The following is a 25,536-nucleotide window of genomic DNA, read 5'->3' on the forward strand; positions in this document are numbered from 1 at the left end:
GACAAAATTTCAGCCAATCAGGGGAGAATACCCATTTATCAGCTTAATTTTTTAATAGTGTTCCAGTTACAAATTTGTCTGCTCATTTCTTTGTGCCATCACTTCCAAATTAACTTGTTTAATCTGTATCCTGTCTGAGTTCTATATCCTCATTGGATTTTTAACATGTCACTTATTTAAGGTCAGCACTGGATGAGAGGGGTGGAGAGAGAAAGAGAGAGAGAGAGAGAGAGAGAGAGAGAGAGAGAGAGAGAGAGAGAGCAGACAGACTTCACCAGTCACACAAGACATCAGGAGAAATCCGGAGAAACCTGTACAACACAGACAGAGTACTTGACATCATAATGGGCTTGCTTGAGTTCATTAAGGATTATTTTCTTGGTTTCTGGGATTATGAAACTCCAAAGGTAATGGTGGTTAAAAACAGAACTCTTGGAGTCATCTATAGGGGTGTACAGTTTCTTGTGATGACGTATTTCATCTGGTGAGCTTTACCTTCATGTTTTTGCATGTCTTATGATGAATTACTCATTTGTATCTACAGTAATTGTCACTTTGTTCTAATCTATTTTAGGTTCACATTATGTGAAGTAAAATGAGTCTTTCATTCTTCCTTAAGGCTTTTGTTTTTAAATTTGGAAATTAATTTCCAGTAAATAATACAACCTGTTCCTTATGCAGTAATCACTAAAGTTTACGGTACGGGAGCAACATTTGAATGTAATCAATTTAAATCCAAGGGATCTGCGGACTCTATTTTTTCCTCTTGTACTGCCTTTTGTCCAGCACCTGGGCTAGAGTGGAGGTGCATGCTCTATTTTCTTTATCAATTTAAATCCAAACATCTGAATTGAGCCTATGAAGATAAAAAGACCAAAAAGCTGAAATTAACATTGTGGTGATAAAAAGCCTCACATTTGCAATTAGCTCTCAGAACAAATAACTGAGCCACCAATGTCAAGAGCATGTCGTCTCACAGGCGATTAATGAGCAGATGATAGCAGATGATTTACATACTTTGTGGTCTATTGGAAGCACTTCAGCTTCATTTGAGAGTGGTTGAACCCAGATAAACTGCTTAACGAGGAATATTATATAATGTCATCACACACCCTTTCAGCTGCTCTTGAGAAAATGGACTGGACAGATGATCGTCTAAATGGCACCTTGGCCGAGCAAACCTGCCCTGGTCATATTTCAAAACTGCTTTTTTTCCCGGAATACTATATTTCATAGCATTGCACGACATAGCCTGTACGGAACCTTGGATGGAGGGGGGACGGGATACATTTTAAAAGCAATAAAACTCAGAAATAAAATCTTCTCTGAGCACAACAAAAACAAAAATGAGCAACTACCTGAAAAAATGCAGGAAACAACGAAATGTATAAACAACTTACCTGGTCACAAAGGCAAAAAAGAACTTCATAAATGAGAACAAGCAAACAAAAAGAATAGGCTGTAGCAATAAAATTCAGACCAAATATACAATTTTCACCATTATTTCAGGTGGCTCGCTCACCACTGACAAACTGGTTGTGGCTGTTTTTTAACAGTTTTTTCACCACCATTGCCACCCTGTTAGTCAGTAAACTCCCACCGCATTCAGGTCTTTACACCTATTCACATCAAATTGTGTATAATAAACATCACAATATAGCTGCCACCATCATCTCTTAACCCATTCTGAACGGGCACCCATTTTGGTGTTGGCATCATGTTATGCTTTAGCTATTGAAAAATAGCAGATCTACAAGCTCATATCGCGCCACCGAGTGGCGCGATACGAGCTTGTAGGTCTGCTATTTTTGAAAAAATCGAAGAACGACTGACATTTTTAGAATCTGATCTCAGGTCAGAATGGGTTAATCAGACCAGTGTGTGTCCGGCGGAAACCTCGTATGAATCTGATCTCCGGTCAGAATGGGTTAAATTATGCAGATCCATCTCCTGACCCCTGCCTCCCCATTGGTATGTCATCTAACTGGCCTGTGTCACTCCAATACACATAACATTTGACCACTCACCCCTATATGAGGCGCCAATGGCAGCCATGCTTCAACGAATTCAGCCAAGTTGCCACGTAGGACACATAAGAGCCTGGCATTAATGGCGTTAAGCGTAGCACTTTTTCGAAGCATAGTAGAACACTAGGAGGGCTGTCATCTATCCATTTATTTATGAAGAATTGACAACCGAGCAGCATGAAGCTTGGGCCGTTACTGAGGAGGCCCTCAGTTCCGAACTCACCAAACTCCGCACATGGCTTACCGATAACAAACTCTCACTACACCTTGGTAAAACAGAATCTATTCTATTCGGATCCAAACATTCCCTCAGTAAAGACAACGTAAATGATTTCAAGGTAAAAGTTGATGACAGTAATCTCTAGCAAAGAAGATATTACATATTTGTGCTGTATTCTTGACAACAAGCTGACAGGTGGAAGGCATGGCAACACAGATGATCAAAAAGTAAATCAAAGAACAAGATTCCTGGGCAGAATGTCCTCTTTTGTCAACAAAAGGGAGCAAGAACAACGATCTGGTGCCACCCACTTTCAAAACAAATATGGGTAAATTCTCCTTCTACAGCACTGCCACTGCCTGCTAAAAATCCACCTTTCAGCAGACCCAAGGGAGAGGAAATGATCACCCCCTTCCTTTTCCCCACCCTGTACATACAGTGTTATCTTTCCTGTGATGATATTGAATTTTGTTGTTACTATTCATGTCTATATGGCCTAAACAAGTCCTTTTTTGGTGCTATCCCTTTTGACTGTACTCTCTCTGTTGCTATTTTTACATTCTGTCTAATAACCTATTCAATCAATCAAAACAACATAACATTGGTAATATCTTTAATATTGGTCAAATCATCCCAACAGGTATGTATTTATAAGTGAGAAAGCATATCAAGAAAGTGAAACTCGTCCAGAGAGCTCAGTTTACACTAGGATGAAGGGCATAGCAATTCAGGAAGACCATATCCTGGACACAGTGGAGTATGTCCGACCCTCAGAGGTGAGTTCACCACTATTTAACGCAGGGGTTCTCAAATAGGTCTGGAGACCCCCGGGGGCCCTAGAGGGGGTTCCAAGGGGTCCATAGCTAAAATAAATAAGGCTATTTGTTAATCCTATATAAATGTTGGCTATTTGAAAATAGCATATTTACAAACTCACAACGTGTCACATCGTGACGTGCTGTGAGCTTGTAGATCTGCTATTTTCAAAAGAATATTTGAATATCTTTGAAACATTTTAACAACACAAAGTTTGTATGGGGACCCTAACTCCCTGGCACAAAAGCTTGGGGGTCCATGGCCAAATACATAACATTAATTTTGGGGTCCCTGACATGAAAAAGTTTGAGAACCACTGATTTAGCGTATTAAACAGCACAGAAGAAACCTATAACTACCCATCAGTGTGTTTATCTTTTCATGCTAGCGTTGCATACACTTTGTAATGTGTTTTGCCATTTTCCTTCTAGGGTGGAGATGTGATTAGCGCGATACTAAGACGTGAGGTCACCTATGATCAGAAGCAAGGAGAGTGTGCAGAGGTGAGAGTTCAGCCAGAGTTTGTTCACATTCACACAGTCAGTGTTCACATTAATAAACAGAAGATTAGGGGCATTTGAAATTGAGACTATATCCATACCCAGGGGTGGAAGATTACTCAGATTTTGTAAAAGTACAATACTCAGTAGCACCAGTTATATATATTCAAAAGTTTACCTAGTAAAGAAGTATTTGCCATATTGTAGTAAATATTAAAACTAATACTCAAAATTGTAGGCCTACTTAGTTACTTTACACCAGTGACCAGAAGTTTTTTTTTACCAAACCTTGAACAAAGTCTTTGGTGTTAATTTAACTCCAGAAATGTGAAGATGTAAAGGAGTAAAATGAACACAGTGTTCATTTAGTGTAGTGTAACATCACTTCTGCATAATACACAGGAAAAGAAAATGTAATAAATGTGTATAAATTACTTGGCTACTATCCACTGGCAGGAAATAATCCTCCCAATCATCCCATGGTTTCATTTCAGCATTTCTCTGTTCCCAACGCCAACTGTACAACAGATTCTGATTGTGTCCCAGGACAGGTTGACTTTGATGGTCATGGTATGTTTGTTATTTCCCTCTGAAACAGTGGTCCTCAACATGGGCCGGGTGGATATTGCAAGTGGCCCCCAAAAACAAAGATTTTAATGATAAAATAACATTGATATTGAAAACACAGCAGCCAACTTTATGCTCTCTGCAGGCAAGAGAACTGGGCGTTGTGTTCCATATTACAATCAAACCTTCAAAACCTGCCAGATACAGACTTGGTGTCCTGTTGAGGGATATGCCACTGTAAGGTAGGCCTACAGCTCTCCTACATTGCACCAAGAGTATGAACTATGCTGTGATTTCAGTCTAGAAGTATTAATTCTATCATTTCTATGTTATATTCAACAGGGAGCCGGCATTAGTGAATGCCATCAATTTCACTGTATTCATTAGGAATTCTGTTCACTTCCCCAAACTTAAAGTACTGAGGTATACTATGCAGTATACAGTTACGCACACACACACACACACACACACACACACACACACACACACACACACACACACACACACACACACACACACACACACACACACACACACACACACACACACACACACACACACACACACACACACACACACACACACACACACACACTCACTCAGGATTCATTGATTAAAGTATATTCCTGTTATCATTTGTGGCAGAGGTAATGTCAGAGAAGAACCAAACAAACGCAGCCTGCATAAATTTCTCCACAAGTGTCACTATGATGTGGCGAAAGAACCCTACTGCCCCGTCTTCAGACTGGGCTACATAGCAGAACAAGCAAGAGAGAATTTCAATGAACTCTGCAAGACTGTAAGTGTGTAGTATCTGGTATACGCTGTAATTCTCACTAGTTCAAGTGGATGGATTCTTTAACATTCATAAGAAAACGTTTTACATACAGTAAAATGCAAAATGTATCTGTAAGCATTTTTTTAATGAAGCCTGAATTTAGCTTTGTTGTATAACGGTGCTGTGCCTGTGCGCCAAAATAGCAGATCTACAAGGATGCATAGATAAAGGGTACTAGTGTTGTGAGTTTGTAGATCTGCTAGATCTGCTCTTGTATAACAGAGTATGCCGTACATTAAGCAATTATTCTGTCTGCCAGGGAGGCGTGATTGGTGTTTGTATCAACTGGAAGTGCGACCTAGATCTGGATTCCTCCAATTGTAAACCCACATATTCCTTCCGTCGCCTTGATGTTCGAAAGGATCTGCCCAGCTCTGGTTACTACTATAGGTAACACTGTGTCTGTACAGTATATATATTAACCTTGGTTTGCCTTTGTGATTTGGATCTGCCTGCAACTCCCTTCTGTTCTGTTCTTCAACTTCTCTACATAGATTTGCCAAGTTTTACAGCAAAAATGGAGTAGAGTCTCGGACACTTATCAAAGCCTATGGTATCCGCCTGGATATCATAGTTCATGGACATGTAAGAATACCTCATGAATATTTAAGATATTGTTTCTTTTCAGATCTGTGTTGGAGTTCTGTCTTACGTACTTGAATGTGATGTCTTTGCAGGCTGGTAAATTCAGTCTCATCCCAACCATCATAAATGCAGTGACGGCCATGACATCGGTTGGAATTGTAAGGTCTTTAGTTTAATTTCCTTCCTTTCCTTGGTTGTTTTGTGACTGTAAAATTAACACAATAACTAAATTATTTGCTTATTGTTTTGTCCAAGTGTTCCATAATCTGTGACTGGATCATGCTGACGTTCATTGACAAGAATGAGGTGTACAGTGATAGAAAATTTGACGATGTGAGTAACAAACCTTCTTTCGATTTACAGTACACACTACATTCAGCCGTAAAAGATTAGTTTGAACAGCTGTAGGCTACTGTAGTTTTTGATCAATGTCAAAGGGAGCTTGACACTCACCAAAGTTCCAAGTTTATTCATAGTTCAGTTTATTTTGCAGCTCAAAAGATTCCATAGAAACCAAGATTGCAATATGCAATTCTACCCCAACAATGACTCCTTCTGTGCTGCATGTATTTGGTTACATTATAATGATTCCTTTTGTTTTGTATTTTAGATTAAGGCTAAAAGAACAGGGTAACTGATTCCTGTGTAAGCAGTTCTTGTCTTTTGCCCTACTTCCACAGGTACTTAGCAAAGAGCCTGCACAACCTCAAAGTTCCTCAGAGTTCATTTTCGTCAGCTATGGCTCAAATCTTTCAGACCTGTCAGACGGTGTGCCACTGTGACGTTGAGCTGATTCCACTATAGCCCATATCGTGTGCATTGATGTTCCTGTCACTTCAGACTTTGAGTGGTGTCTCAGGTGCCTGTCAAGGCAGTTTGATTAGCCACTTTGCTGATCATTGTTAGCCTGGTAAAACACCCTGATTGCGGAAATCCCATTTAAATGAAATGGGATTTCCGTTTACCAGGCCTGGCTAGATCATTGTGGGAGTTAACTGAAATGGAGCCATACATAGTGGCATCCTGATGGATGACTATTATGTACTGTGACAAAAATACCCCAAAGGAGTGGTATTTCTTTTTTACACCAACTCAGAATGATGTTGTATACGACACTGCAATGGATGTATTGTTTTGATCTCATTTGGTAGGAATTGAGATGACAACGGATTCATTCACGGATTGCAGGGAGTTATTTTACCCTGTCACAGACTGTTGATTTAAAGTTTTAAACCAATGTATTTTTGACATTCAAACCCAACAAATAAATGTTCTTTATCAACTTGAAATCTGTTATACAACCATAATGCAAAATGTAATTTCACTTGCAACTGTTATTCCAAATACTGTAGGATAACATCTGAATCATTTGCTTTGTATTTCAAGGTAATGCGATCCAACTAATGACTATATAGACTAGAGGAAGAAAAGGGCATGGTCTGAGGTCAGCAACTCTCGGAACAGTAATCAAATAATGCTGACATTTCCCACAAAATGGTTTTGTCTAATAAGATTGTGGGGGAAGTGTGAATCCATCCTGGAAAGAGTAATACAAACGTCAATGATGTGCAGGACCTTAATCTGACATCCCATGGATCAGTCTTTCAAAAACAGATAAGATATGCAGCAGGATGACATCATATTGCTTTTCATTAGAACATTTCTGAAAAGTTTAAAAGAAACAATGGAAAAACAAGGAAATGGTAGGCATAGTTTAGAGGTATACAGTAAGTGCTTCTATTCCTTCATTCGAGACTTGAGTACTTATTCGAGAACTTATCTGTCAGGAGCTCTGAGCAGCCAATCTAATTGTGTCTCAGTTCAGAGACTGAAATGTAATTACTGGTCTGGGAGATGCCCATCAGACCAAGTGAGTTATCTATGAAACAATGAGGTTAAGATGGAGGACCAGATATAACAGTGAGCGGAGTGGAGAAGTGGTGTGCATGAGGACCCTCTCATCCTGACAATTCCTTTGAGACATTAGCAGAAACTGTGGAGAAAGTAACGGCAAAGTGTGAATGTCCCCAACTGGGTGAGGGGGTTCATACATGCAACAACAAAAATGTATTTAGAAAAATTATTTATTGTAAAAAAAGAACAAAACAAAAAAAATATCGGACAATGTATATACTTTTATTCATAATTACAATATCGCATGGTCAAGGATGCAGTCAAAAGCCACACTTTTCTACTCCAAACCACAATAAAATAAAATTGAACTGTCTTCCAGACTTTCTTATTCACACACATACAGAATGAAATATGAGAGAATGAGAGGCACGATAATAGCTTCCTGTTAAAAGGATGATCAGATGACCATCCCAATGAGCCTCTCTGTGACTAATGTTACAGTTAGCGAGTGATCGGGCTGATCTGAGGGCTCATCGCCAGCAGCCAGTCAATGGTCTCGTTGAGGAAAGTCATGTTGTAGTGGGAGGCGATGTTCCGGAACACTTTGATTTGCTCAGAAAGATTCTTTGAAAGAAACAGAAGCATAGTTTTGAGTAAGCCGTCAGATGGGATGATTATTATTCAATCAGTTATGCAATGCTTCTGGAATACAAACCTTTGTTGGAAAGGTGAGGGCAAAGTCCCCAGCACATTTGCAGTAGAGAGGCATGTTTGCTTCTTTCACCCCTTTACACTTGCTGCACGTCTGTGAAGGAGACAGTGGTTATTTTTATTAGTTAGAAAGCTTTTTAGTAGTTAGCAAGTAAAAAGACGCACAGTATAGTCAAGATGTCTTCATTCACCAAGTCCTGTAGAGTGTAGCTCATTAATTTCTTCTGCAGTGCTTCAACCAGGGCCATCTCAATCCACTCGGTTTCATACTGGGCTTGGCAGTTAGAGCAGAACCACTGAGGCAACACAGACCCATCCTGCAAGACAAGAAAACGTGCAATTGAACTAATGAAGAAACAAGTTCATCTCACCAGAAGGAATATAGAGTGAAACTTTGAGTAAAAGTGTCATTGTCATTGCTGGGCGTTTGATTATGTTCTTAGTCTCTCTTCACTCTACTTGGCTCTCTGACCTGGGACATCGAAGGGTCCTTGCAGAGGTCAAGGTCACGGCAGAAATTGCAGAGGTGGCAGATGACCTCTGGCAGGATGTAGGAGTTACAGGGGTCACGGAACTGTGCATCCTCTGAGAATTCCCCTACGTCCACCAGTCGAAGCAGGTCTCTCTTCAGCTTGTTCACCTGGTTCGTTATGTTAGCATCAAGAGAAAGAACCTACACAGAACGGCGACATTTTTATTATTCTAGTATAATTTCTCCAGTGATGCCTGCTTATTTACATGATTTACATTTGATGCATATTATACAAAGACTGATAGTGTTGACCGTCGTTTGTGCGGCAGATGTGTGTGATAGGTGTGGTGGTGTACCTGGCAAACATATTTGATAAACTCCAAGGATGGGTTGTTGAGTGACAGGTGGGAACCAGGCAGGTCAGGGAACATTTCTGAAGGTTGGGTGACACTCCTGGTGCCCGTCACCTTCTTCTGGATTTTTTGAGTGATTGTGAAAAAGTTCTGTGTCAACTCATTGGACACGTAATCCTGAGAGAAGGAGATCATACCTGTGCAACAGATTTAGAACATTACAATAACAATTTAGCTTTAGAACATTCATTTTTCTATTCATAGAAATAACTGAGAAGCTAATATTTTGTATTATTTAAATATATCAACAAATCAAAGAGAATACATTTCAATAGAATGTTTATTATCAACTAAATTATAGGGCATCAAGTATTTTGGACTTTGTCGTACAATAGAAAAAACAATAGCCGGTCTACAAGCTCACAAGACAATGCATTAAGACACGTTGAGAGCTTATTTTGGACTTTGTCGTACAATATAGTAAAAACAATAGCCGGTCTACAAGCTCACAAGACAATGCATTAAGACACGTGAGAGCTTGTAGAAATGCCACCGTCCCAAATCTATTATCCAACTATAAATGCACAAAGTCTCTGTACGTACGTCTCTAATCCACATTAGAACCGTTCGCCCCACCGACTTCAAATTCGACATTCCAGCGTTCCAGGCCACCACGGGGGTGCAGTGCCCGGTATCAAGTCGGGCCCACGGTTGTCCAAAGCCGCCCCAAAAAGGTCTTTGCCCTGGCTCTGGACAGGGCCCCTGCCCAGTGTCTATATATGGAGCTGGCCTGTTCTGACATCATTCTGACGTCTGCATAGACTCCATATTTGGGAATGCCTGACTAAGAACTCCATATATGGGCATAAAAGACAGACATGATATCTGGGTGGGGCATTCATTTCCAACTTGCATCGTTCCAAGTAGGCCAGTGCCCAACAGGCACCGCTCTAGTATAATTAATTCCATTATTTTATTAAAACCAGGTAGCTCAGTCAGTAGAGCCTTTCAACCACAAGGTCACGGGTTTGATCCGGCAAGTAAGTACTGGAGTGTTGCGTTCCACCTCAGCAATCTCAGCCGTCTAGCACAGGGGATAGACCCCCGTGCTCTGGCCAATACCAGCAATAAGCCCCTCCAACCTGCTTGCTGCTGCTGATCAAAATCGATTATTTTTTATAATTAATTCATTAGTTTTATTACCTGCTACGCCCCTTCTTTAAAATAACAGTGTAGACTGTGGACCAATATCTAAACTCAATCGCAGATTCGCAGTATTTAGAAACTGAACCAGTCCCCCACTACAGTAACTTACCAGGAAGTGCACTCAGGTCTCCCGCTGGTTGCTGGGAAGCCTGGCTCCCTCCCCTCCTCTTGACTGGTGTTGCTCCGGGGGCATTGCGTCTCAGTTCCTCCTTCATGCTGTGGTAAACAGCTGCGATGTAAGCTGAAAAGGGGATGGCGTGTTAAAAAAACAACAGACAGTGAGGTGGGTGAGGGTGACACAAGTAGGGTACTGTATATTTGAAAGATTTTTCAATGGCATTCGTCAGGACAAGCTGCAATCAAACGAGGGCTGTTAGGTTAATAGGTTTGTCTTGGACGTAGTAACCGAGATAGACTAATAACTTCTCTCTTAGGCTAAGGGCAGAGCAATATGCAAGGAACTGGAAGAAGTGGACATATTGGACCAAGGTCAACCAGGGTTTGCATGCAAGTCAATCAGTGGCAGCATAGGATAGATTCACATTTGGGAATTGCAGCCCTTAACTTGCCCTTAACTTGAAGGGTTTGGGGATTATTTTACGAGTAATTCATTAGTATGTTGATCCATGTGATATAACACCCTACTCGACACAATTGTTTTTTTATTGTGTTTGTTTCTTTATTTTACATTTCATTTTTAGTTTTCCACGTATGTGCTTTTCATGTAATAGTTTATTGAATTTTCTACTTGGAAAATGATAATAAAAAGTTACAAAAAAAGGTTTGTCTTCGACACACTACACGACAACACTCAAAGTTGAAGCATCATAGGGGTACAACACATTATTCAGGTAATGATATATTTGAGATTTACCTGATACAATCATGAGGAAGTATTTTTGACAGGAGGCTGTTTGCGGTAGATACTGCATGATGTTCCAGTTGCTCTCAATCAGCTCCTCTACCTCGTCGCCCTCTCCATCCCTGTCGCCTTCCTCGTCTTTGCCCTCTACTTCCTCCTCATCCTCACTGCCATCTTCCTCTCCATCCCCTCGAGTCTTTTTCTTTTGCTTGGCTCCATCCTAAAAGGCAACATGAAGGGAACTTAGTTCTGTGGAGGAAAAAAGGCAACTAGCTGAGAGGAGAAGCGGTCCGAGGTACCTCTCCATACAGGATGCTGTTGGGCAGTTTGCCCTTCACTCCTCCATAGTTGGTTGGGTCCATCCACAGCAGGAACTCCCAGCATCGAGAGAAGGAGATGGACAGGGAGTGAAAGATTTCCCGGGAATGTATGCTGTCAAGAGAAGGAGAAAACATTCAGGAATGTGATTTTCTGTGAGGCTTTTCTTGACTTCAAATTAATGCTAAATGGGCAGCAAAGTAGGAGAAGCCACAGGAAACTTGATTTCCTGAGGAGTAGTGATATTTTGTCTGACGATAGTAATAAGGTGGAATTAATATTTCTAACCTGTTGGTGATGTATTCCACGTAGCCAATGGCATCATCAATCCTGCGTTTCTTCGTACACAGAATGATGCGGTTGAAGTTCCCGTAGACCACAGTAGAACCTAGACGCTTAAACTCTGCAACCAGCCTAAGAAGACCAGACGTTATTTTAAGTTGTGACACCGTTGTGATTTCAACAAGTGTAGGTGACACATGGAAGACAAACAGTCATAATAGAATAAATAGACGTCTAATTTTACTAGATTTTAAAATACCGTAAATCTGTGGAGATTGGTTTGCCCAGAATAGGGATGCTAGGGTTAAATGTGGTTAAATGGAGATATGTGATCTGCGTGTACTGTATATGCCATTAATCTCACACAGGATTGGATGACATGGACGGGTGTCACTTACTGCAGGAAGACCTTTTTCATCATGTTGTGCAGGGTGCGGTGCAGCGCGGGGTCGTACAGCAGAGAGCTGGGGGAGTGCAGCCACCGGTAGAAGTGCATCACCTGGTTGTCCGCGTAGACATTGTGGAACTGCGTGATCTCCCTGACCCAGCCCACAACCATGCTCTTCAGAATCCTACAAACAGCACCCAGTAAGAACCAGTAGAATATGTTTAACCGCCACTTTCAACCTGACATATTTCAGGCATGTAAGGGTAGGATACGTAGGTGAAAAGTCTATTAAAAAAGTGCTGATCTACAAGCTCACATGTTTCCTCAACAATTCTCGTGGATAATTTTCTACAGTATGTTGACCCGCCCCAACGGTAACAGACCTGAAGGTGTTGGAGCAGAGGGCCGTCTCGTCATAGCTAGCGAGGGCGCTGGCTCCCTGGTTTCCTGACATCATGTCCTCTAGTGATGCCTGCTGGATGACATCAAAGCTGACACCCAGACTGGCTCCTCCCTCCATGTCATTCACATGCTGCGACTGAAGGATGGTGTTCACCGCCAGGCTCTGCAGGTCCAGCTCCACACACGCTGAGAGAAACCAGGCAATCCACACACTGTTCAGATGTTCCTTTATTTTAACATTTTAACAACACGGCACCAAACACAGCATTTGTATGCATGGCACCGAAAGGATCAGTTGTTCAGACTGGCCTCCAAGTACCGTTATTAGACCTTGTTATTTGTTCCAGATATAAAATCTCCCTTTACAAGAGACCTGGCCAAGAAGGGAAACACATTCCGTTTTAAAACATAAATCGCTAGAAAAAGGACCAGGGCTTCCCAAAGGCTATTCCAATCCAAACAAAAAGTGCACAATACATCAATGCTCAATCTTGAATAAGAACAACTGTGATTGTATACCTGTGGAGTAGCACCCTTGCATGTTGATCTCCACAGAGCCTCTATCGTCACTTTCCATGACCAGGCGACTGTCGTCTGCCTCCTTACCCCCCAGGTCGGGCCTGGCTGTGGGGGAGAGCCACAGCAGGTGGTTGTGTTTCTTCAGGTGTCTGGCCAAGAACAGATCTGAGCCGAAGATGGACACATCCTTAGGGAGGTTCCCCACTGGTAAGTGGTAGTACCTGAGAACAAGAGGAAGAGGGAATAGTCATAGAGGGATGAGATGAGTTGCCACTTTTAACAGAGCAAGAACATCTAGACATTGAAATCAAATAGAAATATTTGTTAAGACCTACAGATACGAGAGTGCACTTGTGTGCACGTGTGTTAGGGTCGACAGACTCTACACCGGCCCCAGATAGCCCGTATTGAGTGCGTGTGTGTGTGTATGTGTTCGTCCCAAGGTACCTGGCCATGTCGAAAGCCTGCGACAGGCAGCTGTCCAGGTTGAGGTAGTGGCGGATCATGCGTCGGGCGCCGTGGCGTTGCCAGTCCAGCACATTGTAGCTGATCTCGTCCACTACGTGTACAGGAACCACTGGGAACTCCTCCAGCACTGGCATCTGCGCCGCCAGTCGCCGCAACTCCCAGTTAGACTGCACTGCTATCAGGGTGGGTCCACGGCGCTCTTCCTACAAGAGGAGAGACTCCATGTTATTAATCATAACATTAATGAGAGACTGGAACATCAGAAGGTTAAGGAGGACTTAATTTTACCTTGTAGTTGAGCAGTATGCGCTGCAGAGCCCGGTTGATTGCCTTGGCATCATTTTCAGCCCGCACCTCAAAGTTGTGCTTCTCTGGAGGCAGGAGGTCCTCGGTAGTCTTCTCCAGTAGAGCTGTGCGTTCTGCTCCATAAAGGGAACTCAGGTTGGGCATTTGGTTGCTTCGGACCTTAGGTGAATTTAAAGACAGACCGTATTTACATGTCATTTACTGTATTTAAAATCATCTGAGTAAGCAGTAGCGGTCAGTAGCGGTCCTGAAAGTCACCGCTCAAGTCAAAATCAAAACACGCTAAGAAGCTGATCGTGATGGACGAGATAAGGTAAAGGTTGTATTTTTCTTACTGTGTCCAGAACAAAGACACTGGCCTTGCGTTGTGAAGGGATGAACAGACCAAACAGAGCCTTGTGACCCTGGCTGTGGTGGTACAGATAGATGTGACGAACACTCCCTGAGAGAGAAGGAAACAAAACACACATTGACAAGAGCCAATTTTTATGAATTTTCTTGGACAATATATAATGTTAACATTATATTGTTATCACTGATTAAAATTAAGTTAACATGAGTTCAGCCACCATGTTAAGTAATTACAGTATGACATGTGATTGAATCAGACTCACAGTATGTGGCATATCTCTCTCTCTCTCTCTCTCTGTACCCCGTCATTCCTGACACTTACCACTGTAGCATGTAATAAGTCGAAATGTCTAAAATAACCCATTTAGGACGGGAACTCTTTTTGGGGTTCTTGTTGCTATGTACAGTACATGCTAACTGTAACTATCCTCTATCGGCCTCAGTCCTAATTGGGATAAGGTCGTACCAGGTTCCAGGTAGCTGAACTGGGCCAGGGACTTCATGTCCAGATGCTCCAGGTCAAAGGTGTCTGCCTCTCTGCCTGCCAGGTCCCTCATCACATGCTTATTGACCATACACATGCAGCCCAGCTGCACCAGGGCACGGAACAACAGAGGAACCTACAAAAGAAGCCATGGTGACCAGAGGATTGCATTACCCACTCCACTGTGGTGCATGTGTCAATCAATTATCTTTGATACATTAGGAGCTGAAACAAACATTATAATATAAATCTAGAATCAATTAATCCTATAACGTAACCCTCACAGCTGGAGTGAAAAATGTTTCTTAGATCCCAATACAATATGTTACCTGTGTTTCATAGACACCCTCAATATCAGGGGCGGAGAGGTCAGCGTTAATTTCATTGATGTGCTCTTGGTACATGTCCTCTGGTACAGAGTACTGGTACAGATAGTAGACCATGTTGGAGCGAGGCAGCAGACGGTTCACCTGGAAGCATAATACGTCACTGTAACATAATCAAAGCTGCTGACAAAGAGTCCACTGTACATGTACTGTAGCATGATTACCGGTACTTGCCCTACTGATAATACTAGCCTACTGCTAATTCATGACAAGCCTTTATGTGTGTACTTTTTTGTATGAGACTCCCTCCTCCTGCTTGGGGACTTTCTGATTGACATAGAAGACCCGCGGGATGTTGAGCTTCATGCAGTGGAGGTCATTTCCAATCACAGCCCATAACTTGTACAGACCAGGATGACTCGTCTCTGCAATCTGAAAATGGAGGGAAAAGGACAGCCAGTTAGATTGGAATACTACATGTCCAATTTACAACACAAGTCCCTTTTTAAACACACCAGTAGAGAATAAGATAAGAAATGCTTGACTCGGAGAGCACTGCAACGTCACCCGCACGGGAGTGCGATGTTGTTGTCTATACACAGCAAAGATTGCATCGCATTCCTTGCCGATAATCATATCGTTACAGAAGGATACAGTATCAATACGGCAGGCAATGCTGTGCATGACACAGCTTTAAAAACAAAAACAAAAGAAAGCATCAGTTTCTGCCCAACAGTGACGATCTATGTATGGTTAAAATCAACGGGCGTCGCGATAAATATCACATCGTGGCCTCTCTATCGTGATACGTATCGATCGTGAGGTTGAAAGCAGTACCCAGCCCTACTACTAAGTCTAATTTACAACACCACTACAAGTCCCATATGTCCCACGTTGTCAGTTTACCTGTACTATCTGCCAGGGCATGTCCAGGATGCTGCGTGCCGTCCGGCGGAGGTAGCTACCGAGGCCCGTGGTCGGTCCGTCTCTGATCAGACCTCCTCCTACAGGTTGCGCCTCTCCGTCCAGTAACCTCCGTCTCTTCTTCTTCTCCTTCCTCTGTTTGAGCTGCAGCTCCCACTTCTTCTTATGGTAGCGCAGCCACACCAGACGCTCCTCCTGCAGAAAGACATGTGATGTTACTGCCCATGTTTTTGGGCTGTTGAGGGTGTTAGGAAACAGTTGTTGGAGCGCCAGGTCGAGCAGCATGCAACACGGAATTGAACCCTGGTCTCAGCGGTGGTGGGCTAGTGCTTTACCTCTACGCCAACCTACGACTACCGAAGTGTTTGTCTTTTGAATATTTATTGACATGACCTATTGGCACCTTTGTTCACTAGCAAGGATATGTCTTAAATTAATTTACTGTGGATAATCTACTGGTTTTATAAATATATTATTTAACATTAAATGTTAAATAAGGCTTGAAGTTTCCCCACAGAGTCAACTTGAGGGCAGTGCATGTACTATGAAGAAACACTACATTCAGAAAAGAGGTTTAGGTTACAGTTTGCGATGCGTGCCTACCCGTGTCTTTCCCATAGGCGGTGGCGCTCCCAGGATCTCTCTCCAGGACTGGGTAAGCTCCGCGTCCTGAGATTCCACCTGGCTGTCCTCGCCCTGCGAGACACGCCTACGCTTGGTGGTTATCAGGATAGCTGGCTTGAGGGGCTTGGCTACTGGCATCCCAAAGTCCTCCATGTCTGCTGGCTCCTGGTGCTGGTTAACCTGAGACCAAAAAAATAAAGAAATGTTTAGATTAAAGTGTTATAGATAAAGTTAGTGTAGTCTGTGTGCAATGTGTTGTGTGTGTGTGTCAGAGAGGTGAACCTACCTGTCTCTTGCCCTCACTGGTGAACAGCTCGCTTATCTTCTTCTGTTTGAAGACGTCGTTCTTCTCCAGGAGTTTCTTGTGGAGCCAGTCTGGGTGCCTCACTCTGGGCACAGGGTTCTTCACCTTATGATGAAAAGGACACAATCACAATATTTATATTACGGTCTATCTGTAGATAAAGACAGGCTGCTCAGTCGAGATCAATCAAAAGCATTGTTTGTTGTGGTACTGGTTACCTGTTGCAGAGCTGCTGGTATAGTAATGATTTTCTGGATGCAGCTACCCAACCTCTCAATGTAGTAATTCCAGTCAAGGATCTTAGAGGATAATAGAATAACATTTACAGTAGCAAGAACAGGGAGTTAATTTTAAACAGATAATCAAAGGGACAAATTAAGCTACTTCTTTTGTATAATTTAAATCAGAATGAAGATTAATGTTTAACTGTAGACTTACAGTGCGGATGTCCAATTCATGGAGGCCGGGCATCTTCAGCCACTTACGCAGAAAATGCTTCTTTACACTTGGCTCAGCTTGGAAAATAGCCATGGGAATTGCCCTGACAGAACGACAAGCAAGAAACAGAAGTCTCTTCTCTGGGACTGGTTCAATCATCATCATTCATCAGGACGATGAACATCCATAATCATGTGATTGAATCGTTGAACTTGCAATAAAGATTTGGAGCGTATACATATCGGTGCAGACTTCATTTTCTTTATGTTAGTCTATTGTTTGTCCCGCACCTGGACACATTTTATGTGCATGCATGATATCTCTCATCTACAGTACATAACGTACAGTACATACCTCTCAGTGACAGGGGCTCCCTCTGGCTTGCGTGAGATGACAAAGCGACAGCTTAGGCCGGCATCCTTCACCATCTGGTCCCCCAGGAACTCAGCCAGCCTTTTGGCTGTGCTGATGGAGGTGGATTTCTGCGCTCCATAGTCCTCCAGCTTCCTAGACATTGAGCGGTTCTCTGAGATCAGCTCAAAGAGCTCTGCATCCGGCATATTGGCAGCCTGCACGCACACGTATTAAGAGTGAGAGATGTGACTTGACTTTATCCCTAATTGTATATGAACTACATGAACCCTAGTATCCCTATTCTGGGAATGTTGTAATAGGTGAACATTCTGCATAAACGGGAGAACATTTAGTGAAAATAGCCAATCTACAACTTCACAATGCGTTACAACACAGCCCGTTGTGAGCTTGTAAATCGGCTATTTTCACGAAGACATTTGGTGTGGACGGGAATAAAGGATGGGACCAAGTACAGAAAGTCAGCAAAACGACATGTTATTATTAATTGGCTGTATTGTACCTTGCTATAGAGCACATCCAGCCAGTAGTCTGCCACTTTGGCCACAGATGCATAGACTTCCTCCAGATTGGTGCCTTTGAGGAAAGCCTCAAACACAGAGGACTGGAAAATCTTAATGAGCTGGAGCTCTCCTCTCCTCTTCACTTCAAAGCCCTTCAGCTCAGCCAAGGAGCCATCCTCATTAAACACAGCATACCTGGACAGAGAAGAGAGACAACACACAAATCAGCTCCATTGTCCATTGCTGCTCCTCATTAGCATAAGCAGTGTTCATTAATCATACCTTTTCTTCAGCTTCTTCCCTTCCTCCTTGGAGGCAGGCAGGATCATTGCCAGGTAGGGTCCGTCCACTTCAAAAAATATGCTGTTCTCAGACCTGCTCTCGTAGATGAGGTTGACGGGATCTACCAGCTCCTGGTACTGGTCGTTGGTGAAGCCCTCCTTCACCAAGATGTTCAGCATGGCTCCTGGGTAGGAGATGGTCACCTTGGGCTTCTTCTCGTTGCTGGTCTTCACCACAACGTTCTCAGGAAATGTGTTGGGTAGGACACACCAGATACCGTCGGTGTCCAACTCAAGGGGCCGCCTGAGCCACGGAGATAGTAGGAAAATGTGATTTGTGTTTCACTTTACATATCTGCACTGCTGTAAGTGGAAGCAAGCCTAAACAATGGATTTTCTTGACGAGCTTGTACATTTGACTCACCCTATCTGCTCAATGAGCTCTCTGGCCTGGGTGATGATATTTGCCCCAGTGAAGCACACAATGCCGGCCATTTCCATGGAGTACCAGCGTGCTCTGATGGGGAGGAAAACAAACATTCGCTATGGAGTCAGAAGCATAGCACTGCATACTGTACATCACTTAACACAACCTGAATCCCCATTACAGTGAATTCAGTAAAAGATTTCCAGAAAAAAAAGTTAAGGTCTCGTACCCTTTCCTCATAACATAGCCATAGAAGGAGTTGAGGATACACTTGTGGGCCGTTTGAAGAGAATCATAGAGGATCTCCATGTTCTTACAGCGCTTTATCTCAGCAGCGTCTCCGTTGTCCTGAGCTACAGACAGCTTCTTCTTCCAAACCTGCAAGAAGAACACTTGTAGCATGAGTAGTGTGTAGTGAAATGGAAGGGAGTCAGTGAAATATGTTATTGAGTCTACCAGCAGTTACTATAATTGTACAATGTACTCTCACTAAGAGTTACTATGAAGCCCCTTCTCACAGTTACCTTGTGAAGTCCCTTGAATTCATAGCGTCTGTCCCTGAAAGCTCTGACAGTGTCCACATAGAAGGAGTTCTCCCTCTGGCAGATGGTGGTGACTCTCTGCTCTAGCTTGGTGACATGTACCTTCTTATAAGCCCTCTTGCAGTAGTCTGAAACGAGACAACCCAGCAATATAGAGGACAAGTCGTAGGTGCCAACTCATATTAACAGCTACAGGCACAGACAGACATTGGCCTGGCCAGAAGTATACTTTGATACATTCACAGGATTTCAAAACAGAGGTAGTTGGAAGATTACCTGCCAAGCGTTTTTTCTCATGCTTTGCCTGATCCTCACGGTTCAGTGAGTGGAAGGCCCGAGGCGGACCGTTAGGAAAGAAAGGAGGGAACTTCTCTGACTCCAGTTGCTGCTGAATACGGTGAAACTCACTGCGGCTGGCTGGCACTGCAGACACAGGGAGAAAAGGTTATGAGCATGACCTTTTCTAGTTGCATATGAAGGAGCCTGATAATAAAATTTAAAAATTAAAATAAACAATTCAGAGGACAGAAAAACAAACAGCCTGCATGTGAATGGTAGTTCAACCTGTAAATAGTTCTGCAATTGCAAACTACCTTTTAAAATGTATTCCTTTGTTATGTTATTTATCACATATTCAACTTACTGATTTCCCCTCTCCACTGCCATGCCATTTTCCTCTGACAGGTGGCACCAGGCTTGTTGAAGTCACAGGCAGCACAAGTCACCTCATCAACAATGGCGGATGGCTGCAGAGGTAGAGAGTTACATTTTGCTACATTTGTTGCATTTCCATATTTCTACGTGCTCTCCTACGATGTGTACTTTGTTTACCTGCAGCCGGTTGGTTAGAATGATGTTGGGGTACATTGCTCCAACATCCAGATGGTAGATGAGGGGGCATTCTATCCTGTTTGGGACTTCCTTCAGGGAAATAAGCTTCTTCTTGATGTCTTCACACACCTGAGAAAACACCAGTTACTCCTTCAACCTGCAGTTGGTGTTCTTCACTAGGCCTGTCGCACCTCCACCAGTTCCCACAACAGACTATGCATGGCAGGAGCATCCACTTCCCTGACTCAGGCCTAACACTGACACATTATATCACACATTTAATAAAACAGGTAATAGTGCTGTATGACCTGACTATGAGCAGTGTTGATTTCGCAGACTAAAACTAAGACAAGACATGTTCGTCGACTACCATTTTCCACTGCCGAAAACTAAGCTATGATGACTAAGACCGCACCAAAACGTGGTCTTATGATTAAAATGGTGTCAGATTTGGAATCCTCATGGTTGACTTGTATGAAAAAGTGTCTTCATACATGATTCTAGGTCATTTGGATCAAAAGTAATTTTTTGGCTATGGCGCCGGGCGCCATTTTGAATTTGGCCCTCTAGCAAAAAATGCTGGGATTTTTGCGAGGGACCTGGGGGCTAAATCTTTTATAAAGGGTCCATAGAGGTCAAATCAATCATCAAACCATCCTTGCCAGAGGATGGTCACAGAAACTTAGTCTGTGACTCAACTACATGGAACTTTTACTGACCTCATTGAAGTTGGTGACCTGCTCCAAGGGCACTTTCTCCTCTTCCTCAATCGCATGACGCATCGTCATCTCAACCCTATTCAGCAGGAAGTCAAATGCCGCTGGGTTCTGTCAACATGCAGCAGAAAAACATCATCACTGAGAGTCTGATGATCAACCGAGTACAACCAAGAATGAGCAGGGAGATGAAAAGGATTGCCTGTAATATCGATGTATAAAAACCATGGAGCCATTATGAGTGAACGGACTATGAAGGACTGAAACCACCTCGATATGGGACCCATTTCTCTCTGAATTGAATGGCCTGTGATGCTAAACGTGACCTGCCTGGTCTCAAAATAATGAAAAGAATAAAAAAAGGGTAAAAATGAAAAAGAAACGGATTGCCTGTACCATTTTAAAACGACATGGGATGTCACTGCGGAACACTCCGGACTCTAGCGCCTCCACGTGACCCCCAACGTAGGTCTCAGAGTCCAAGACATGACCGTCATCTGTCAGCTTGTTGAAAACCTGCTCCTGTTTGTTGGGGAAGACAATGTTGGCATGGAAAGCCTGCACCATGAGCAATGCCTCGCAGAGCGTTCCAGAACCTTTACGCAGCACCTAAGTCACCGAAGCAAAAACAAAAGCAAATCAAAGCACAGAAAGTGGTGGAATAGAAGTGCCTTTAATTTCTAGAATGTATTTATTTTTGTTATGAATTGCACATTAGACCAACCTCATCCGGCTCCATTGGAATGATGGTGCAGAGAGCGAATATGAAGGGGTGAACATATTTCATATAGAGGTAATATGTGGCCACAGCATCTGACACAGAGTAGGTGGCTAATGTCTGATAGGAAGAGGATAAATGTCAGTTAAAGCTGCAATGACTGCAACAAATTCACATCAGCCCCATCAATTCAGTCAATGAGCTTTGTCTGTACCTGTGGTTCCTCTGTCGCCATGCGGCACATCTCCTCAGGGTCCAGCTCAACAGGATCATAACTCAGCTTGGCCTTAGCAGCTGCTTTCAGGTTATGGCTGCCCACAGGCAGGTAGCTGTCTCGCTTGACCCACCTAGGACACAGGTAAGAAGCAATATACAATTCAATAAAACATCTAAACACAAATAATGATAGTTAAGGATTGATTTTAGACAAATGTAGCATGTTCATTATCATGGGCATACAAACCTTAGGCAGTCCATGTGGATGGCCTGACTCGCCTTGTACTCTCCCTGACTGTCCTTCTGGAAACCAATTTCCCTGTACATATTCAGTCCATGGTGGGCAGCCCTGGTCTCAACAAAAGGCCTTGAAAGATAGAGAAACAGTGTTTTGGGGAAGATTACAATGGTGTCATCTATAAACACCACTTAAGTCAGTTAACATTCAACATGTTAACTGTCAAGTATGAAATAACTTACCAATCAAAGAAGTCTCCATTGTAAGTTACAAAAATGTTTGGCTTGGTTTCCATAACATGATCAAAAAATCTCTGAATGAGTGCCGCCTGCAGCAAAAAGGAAAACACAGTTTTTTTTAAATATATTTCAGGGTATAATAGCATTCCTACTACAGCTCTACCATATCAAATTCCACTGCTTACCTCATCAACTTCATTGAACACAGTGAAAGGTCCATCATATTCTGGCTTTGGGGTGAATTCAAAATCTTCAATGTCCTCAGAGACGATCTCTCTGTTTGTTATCAGAAAGCCCTTTATACAAACAAAATATGTTACGGAGTAAATATGCGATGACAGACATATGACACAAGTACAGAGGGGATTATTATTTATTATAATTAAAGTTAAACAAACCTGCCCATCAATCATGTAGGATATCATCATAATCTGATCAGTCTCTGCATCTGGGAATTTTAGAGGAAGTTTGGTGGTTTCTATGTCATAAGCCAAAACAACAGGGTCCTAAAAAAGTAAAACAAAACAAATCACATAAATAAAATCAGCAATAATTAAGGACGGTTTACAGAAAATCTAATATGTGAACTCTGAGGAAATTATATAGTAGCCACTGTATGTAGAAAAAAAGATGCATACTGGTCGCTCAACAAGGTCATCTCTGCGTACAATCTCTGGTGGATAAGCGCTGCCCCTGTATCGGACATTGTACCAGTGGGCCTGAGGAACAAATGACGATTAGCGAGAACACCACTAACACTGGAGAGACATTTCTAGATCACAGAGTTAACGAATTTCCATCCGTTTTTACCACATGGATCTTGAGGTCGATGGACAGGCGCATATGGTAAGGCACGTCGTATTCTCTCATGTCCACTATGTTGTCTAACTGATCTGAAATCTTCTTGGATCTCCCGTCCTCATCTGCTGACATCACGTTTCCACCTGACAAGGCGCTGAAGAGCAGATGTTACATATATTTATGGGCAGTTTATAGTATCAGGTATAAGGCCAAAAAAGAGAACAGAAACAGGGAATAATATAGCATGGGATGGGAATATTGTTGTATTGTATATTTCCCTTTCATTTGTACTATTTTCATGCATATAATTGAAAATAGCCAATCTACAAGCTCGTAGTATGTTGCGATGCGCTGTGAGCTTGTAGGTCTGCTATTTTCTAAAATTAAATAAATCAATAGAACCTTTAGAAAATGACTATATTACACATATATATATATATATATATATACTCCACATGTGGAAGTTTGGAATCCTCATCATCAAACAGGCAGTACCTGGATAACATTGAAGTGTACGTGTCATTGGACTGGTCTCTCTCTTTGTTCTTGCGTACAGCAGGAGAGATCTCACGTTTGACCTTCATGAGGTCATCCAGTGTGTTGAAATACAGCTTGATGTAATTTCTCTTCAGTCCAACCAGATGGTTAGGCTATAGAGAACACAGTTTTAGGTAATGTTTTGATAGATCACACACACACACACACACACACACACACACACACACACACACACACACACACACGCACACACACACACACACACACACACACACACACACACACACACACACACACACAAAGTGTCTTACAAGAGTAAGACCAAACAAAGCAAGAGTATGTCATTATGACACTAAGGTACATGTATATTGTGATAAGGTATGAAGTAAGCTCACATAATTTCTGAGAAAACTGACAAAGAAATTACAAGGTTTTGATTTTAAAACAGTGACACAAGATTGCTCTAATGTTATAAACAATAACTAGAAATCAGTTTAAATGAACAGTAAATATCCCACCAGATCTAGGTCCTCCTTGGTGACCACTTCCAACTTTGCCACTTTTCCATGGAACTTCTTGGACAAGAATGAGGTGACTTCTCTTTCACAGTTCTGAATTGAAAGTACAGAGCATTTGTTTGGTGTGTTTTTCCTTCCAAGTAAAAAAAAGAAGAGAAAAAAAAGGGGGAAAAAGACAGCCTTAAGAAATCTACTTACCTTTCTAGTGGCTATGTAAAAATATGGTTTAAAGTGGAGGCCAACCTAAAGGAAAAATACAAATCAAATGAAAATGTTGAAAAAAGGACATTTTAAATCCTGTTCATGTATTGTTACATAGCAGCTGTGCCTGTGTGTCTCTCACGGCCTAATGTAACCACTTATTGATAACAAATGAATCTTTTTGCCAATATTATTGTCCCTCACCTTGAACCTGCTTCCATCTTCCTCAATGAAATAATAATCCACAGCACTGACCATTCTTTTATCATCATCCAGAATCTCTGTCTGAAAGTAGAATGAATAATGATATTTGGTGCTCTGCTCTCAGAACAGAAATCAATTTACTTTAGTAGAACATTATGCACCCTAAAATCGCCTTCATTTATTTATTTGTAATAAATAATATATGTGTACACTCACTGAGTTAAAGCATGCAATACTGAACAATGAAAATGCTAAATGAAATACATTATGCAAACACTATTTTAAGTCCTTTTACTTCCATGGAGAAACTTAGACCTTGGTTTGGCAAGTTACAAGTATATTTGAAATGTTCATATACAGGTCCAGCCAGGAGGATTTGTGTCTGTGTCTGTGACGTGTGTGGAGAACTGTGGACCTACAGGGTGCATGTTGATGAGCCAGCCTGTCTTCTCTCCTGGTTCCTTCATCCTGTCGAAACCGAAACGCGCGTCCATCTCGTCAGTAAACTGACTGCTCTCCAACCGCTTGAGGGCGGCCGACCCATCATCCCTGGTTGAAAGAGATCAGAACAGAAATCATATCATCTCCTACATGAACGTCTAGTTTATGATCACATTGTCTCATGGTCAAGAAGAACGTCACTATGTGACAAGGGTTTAGTATGATATTATGAAACTATAATTAAACTATAAGCAAAGCGTCCTAGCCTGCGACACAACTTACTGTTGATTTTCTGAATCTCCTCCTTGTTGTCCGCGGTCAGCTCGATTCCACCTTCCACTAGTGTAACTGTTTTGATAAACCATCTTGTATTGTGGCCTTGAAGTTATGCCACGAGAAAATATATTCCGTTGTTTACAGCCTATCTATCATTTATCCGTTTTCGAGAAATATGTCAACACAGTACGATTTGACAGCTACGAGGCCACAGACTCCAGACAGAGTCCAGACCCACACTGTTGTTGTGTGTGTTCTTACTTTGGCAGTTTGGCGCGCTCTTGCTGTTGCCGCGAGATCATGGGGTAGCTTCCTGAGCGTAGCCCCTCCCTCTCTCCTTGTCACAAGTCACGTCATATTTTTGTCATG

At 42.3% G+C, this 25,536-nt stretch overlaps 2 protein-coding genes across 2 annotated transcripts; one reads left to right on the forward strand and one right to left on the reverse strand.

The window, feature by feature from the left end:
* Positions 1–344: 344 nt before the first annotated feature.
* On the forward strand, positions 345–6,464 carry p2rx2 (purinergic receptor P2X, ligand-gated ion channel, 2; the record flags this gene model as incomplete). Its single annotated transcript, XM_083783634.1, has 12 exons — positions 345–484; positions 2,888–3,023; positions 3,495–3,566; positions 4,058–4,133; positions 4,276–4,372; positions 4,473–4,553; positions 4,776–4,929; positions 5,228–5,358; positions 5,463–5,553; positions 5,646–5,711; positions 5,809–5,886; positions 6,234–6,464. The coding sequence occupies 12 exons, from the start codon at positions 345–347 to the stop codon at positions 6,333–6,335; spliced, it is 1,224 nt and encodes a 407-aa protein (XP_083639760.1). The 3' UTR covers positions 6,336–6,464.
* Positions 6,465–7,668: 1,204 nt separating this feature from the next.
* On the reverse strand, positions 7,669–25,384 carry pole (polymerase (DNA directed), epsilon). The gene is made up of 48 exons (XM_083784620.1): positions 25,174–25,384; positions 24,870–24,999; positions 24,451–24,531; positions 24,244–24,288; positions 24,046–24,138; positions 23,525–23,679; positions 23,039–23,183; positions 22,867–22,947; positions 22,627–22,734; positions 22,414–22,524; positions 22,232–22,317; positions 21,999–22,118; positions 21,750–21,882; positions 21,542–21,655; positions 21,214–21,426; positions 20,821–20,928; positions 20,102–20,230; positions 19,914–20,016; positions 19,547–19,693; positions 19,253–19,398; positions 18,958–19,106; positions 18,726–18,818; positions 18,303–18,605; positions 18,020–18,215; positions 17,500–17,714; positions 17,146–17,248; positions 16,926–17,006; positions 16,690–16,812; positions 16,383–16,583; positions 15,762–15,974; positions 15,144–15,287; positions 14,859–14,999; positions 14,512–14,665; positions 14,030–14,136; positions 13,677–13,853; positions 13,368–13,591; positions 12,921–13,141; positions 12,383–12,587; positions 12,010–12,183; positions 11,618–11,743; positions 11,311–11,443; positions 11,024–11,231; positions 10,259–10,390; positions 8,947–9,140; positions 8,591–8,791; positions 8,310–8,435; positions 8,123–8,212; positions 7,669–8,031 (listed from the first exon to the last, which is right to left on the reverse strand). The coding sequence occupies exons 1-48, from the start codon at positions 25,254–25,256 to the stop codon at positions 7,909–7,911; spliced, it is 6,888 nt and encodes a 2,295-aa protein (XP_083640746.1). The 5' UTR covers positions 25,257–25,384; the 3' UTR covers positions 7,669–7,908.
* Positions 25,385–25,536: the final 152 nt, after the last annotated feature.

Source organism: Protomyctophum parallelum (genome assembly GCF_964188405.1).
Source record: "Protomyctophum parallelum genome assembly, chromosome: 15".
NCBI classification, from domain to species: Eukaryota; Metazoa; Chordata; class Actinopteri; order Myctophiformes; family Myctophidae; genus Protomyctophum; species Protomyctophum parallelum.

What these genes read in the sequence shown, in the direction of transcription:
- pole (XM_083784620.1), bottom strand. Translation starts at nt 25,256, where the DNA reads ATGGTTTATCAAAACAGTTACACTAGTGGAAGGTGGAATCGAGCTGAC. An exon ending in TTTACATAGCCACTAGAAAG is followed by an intron (nt 24,139 to 24,243) that starts GTAAGTAGATTT and finishes CTTTCAATTCAG; the next exon opens with AACTGTGAAAGAGAAGTCAC. An exon ending in GCATACTGCTCAACTACAAG is followed by an intron (nt 13,592 to 13,676) that starts GTAAAATTAAGT and finishes CTCCTCTTGTAG; the next exon opens with GAAGAGCGCCGTGGACCCAC.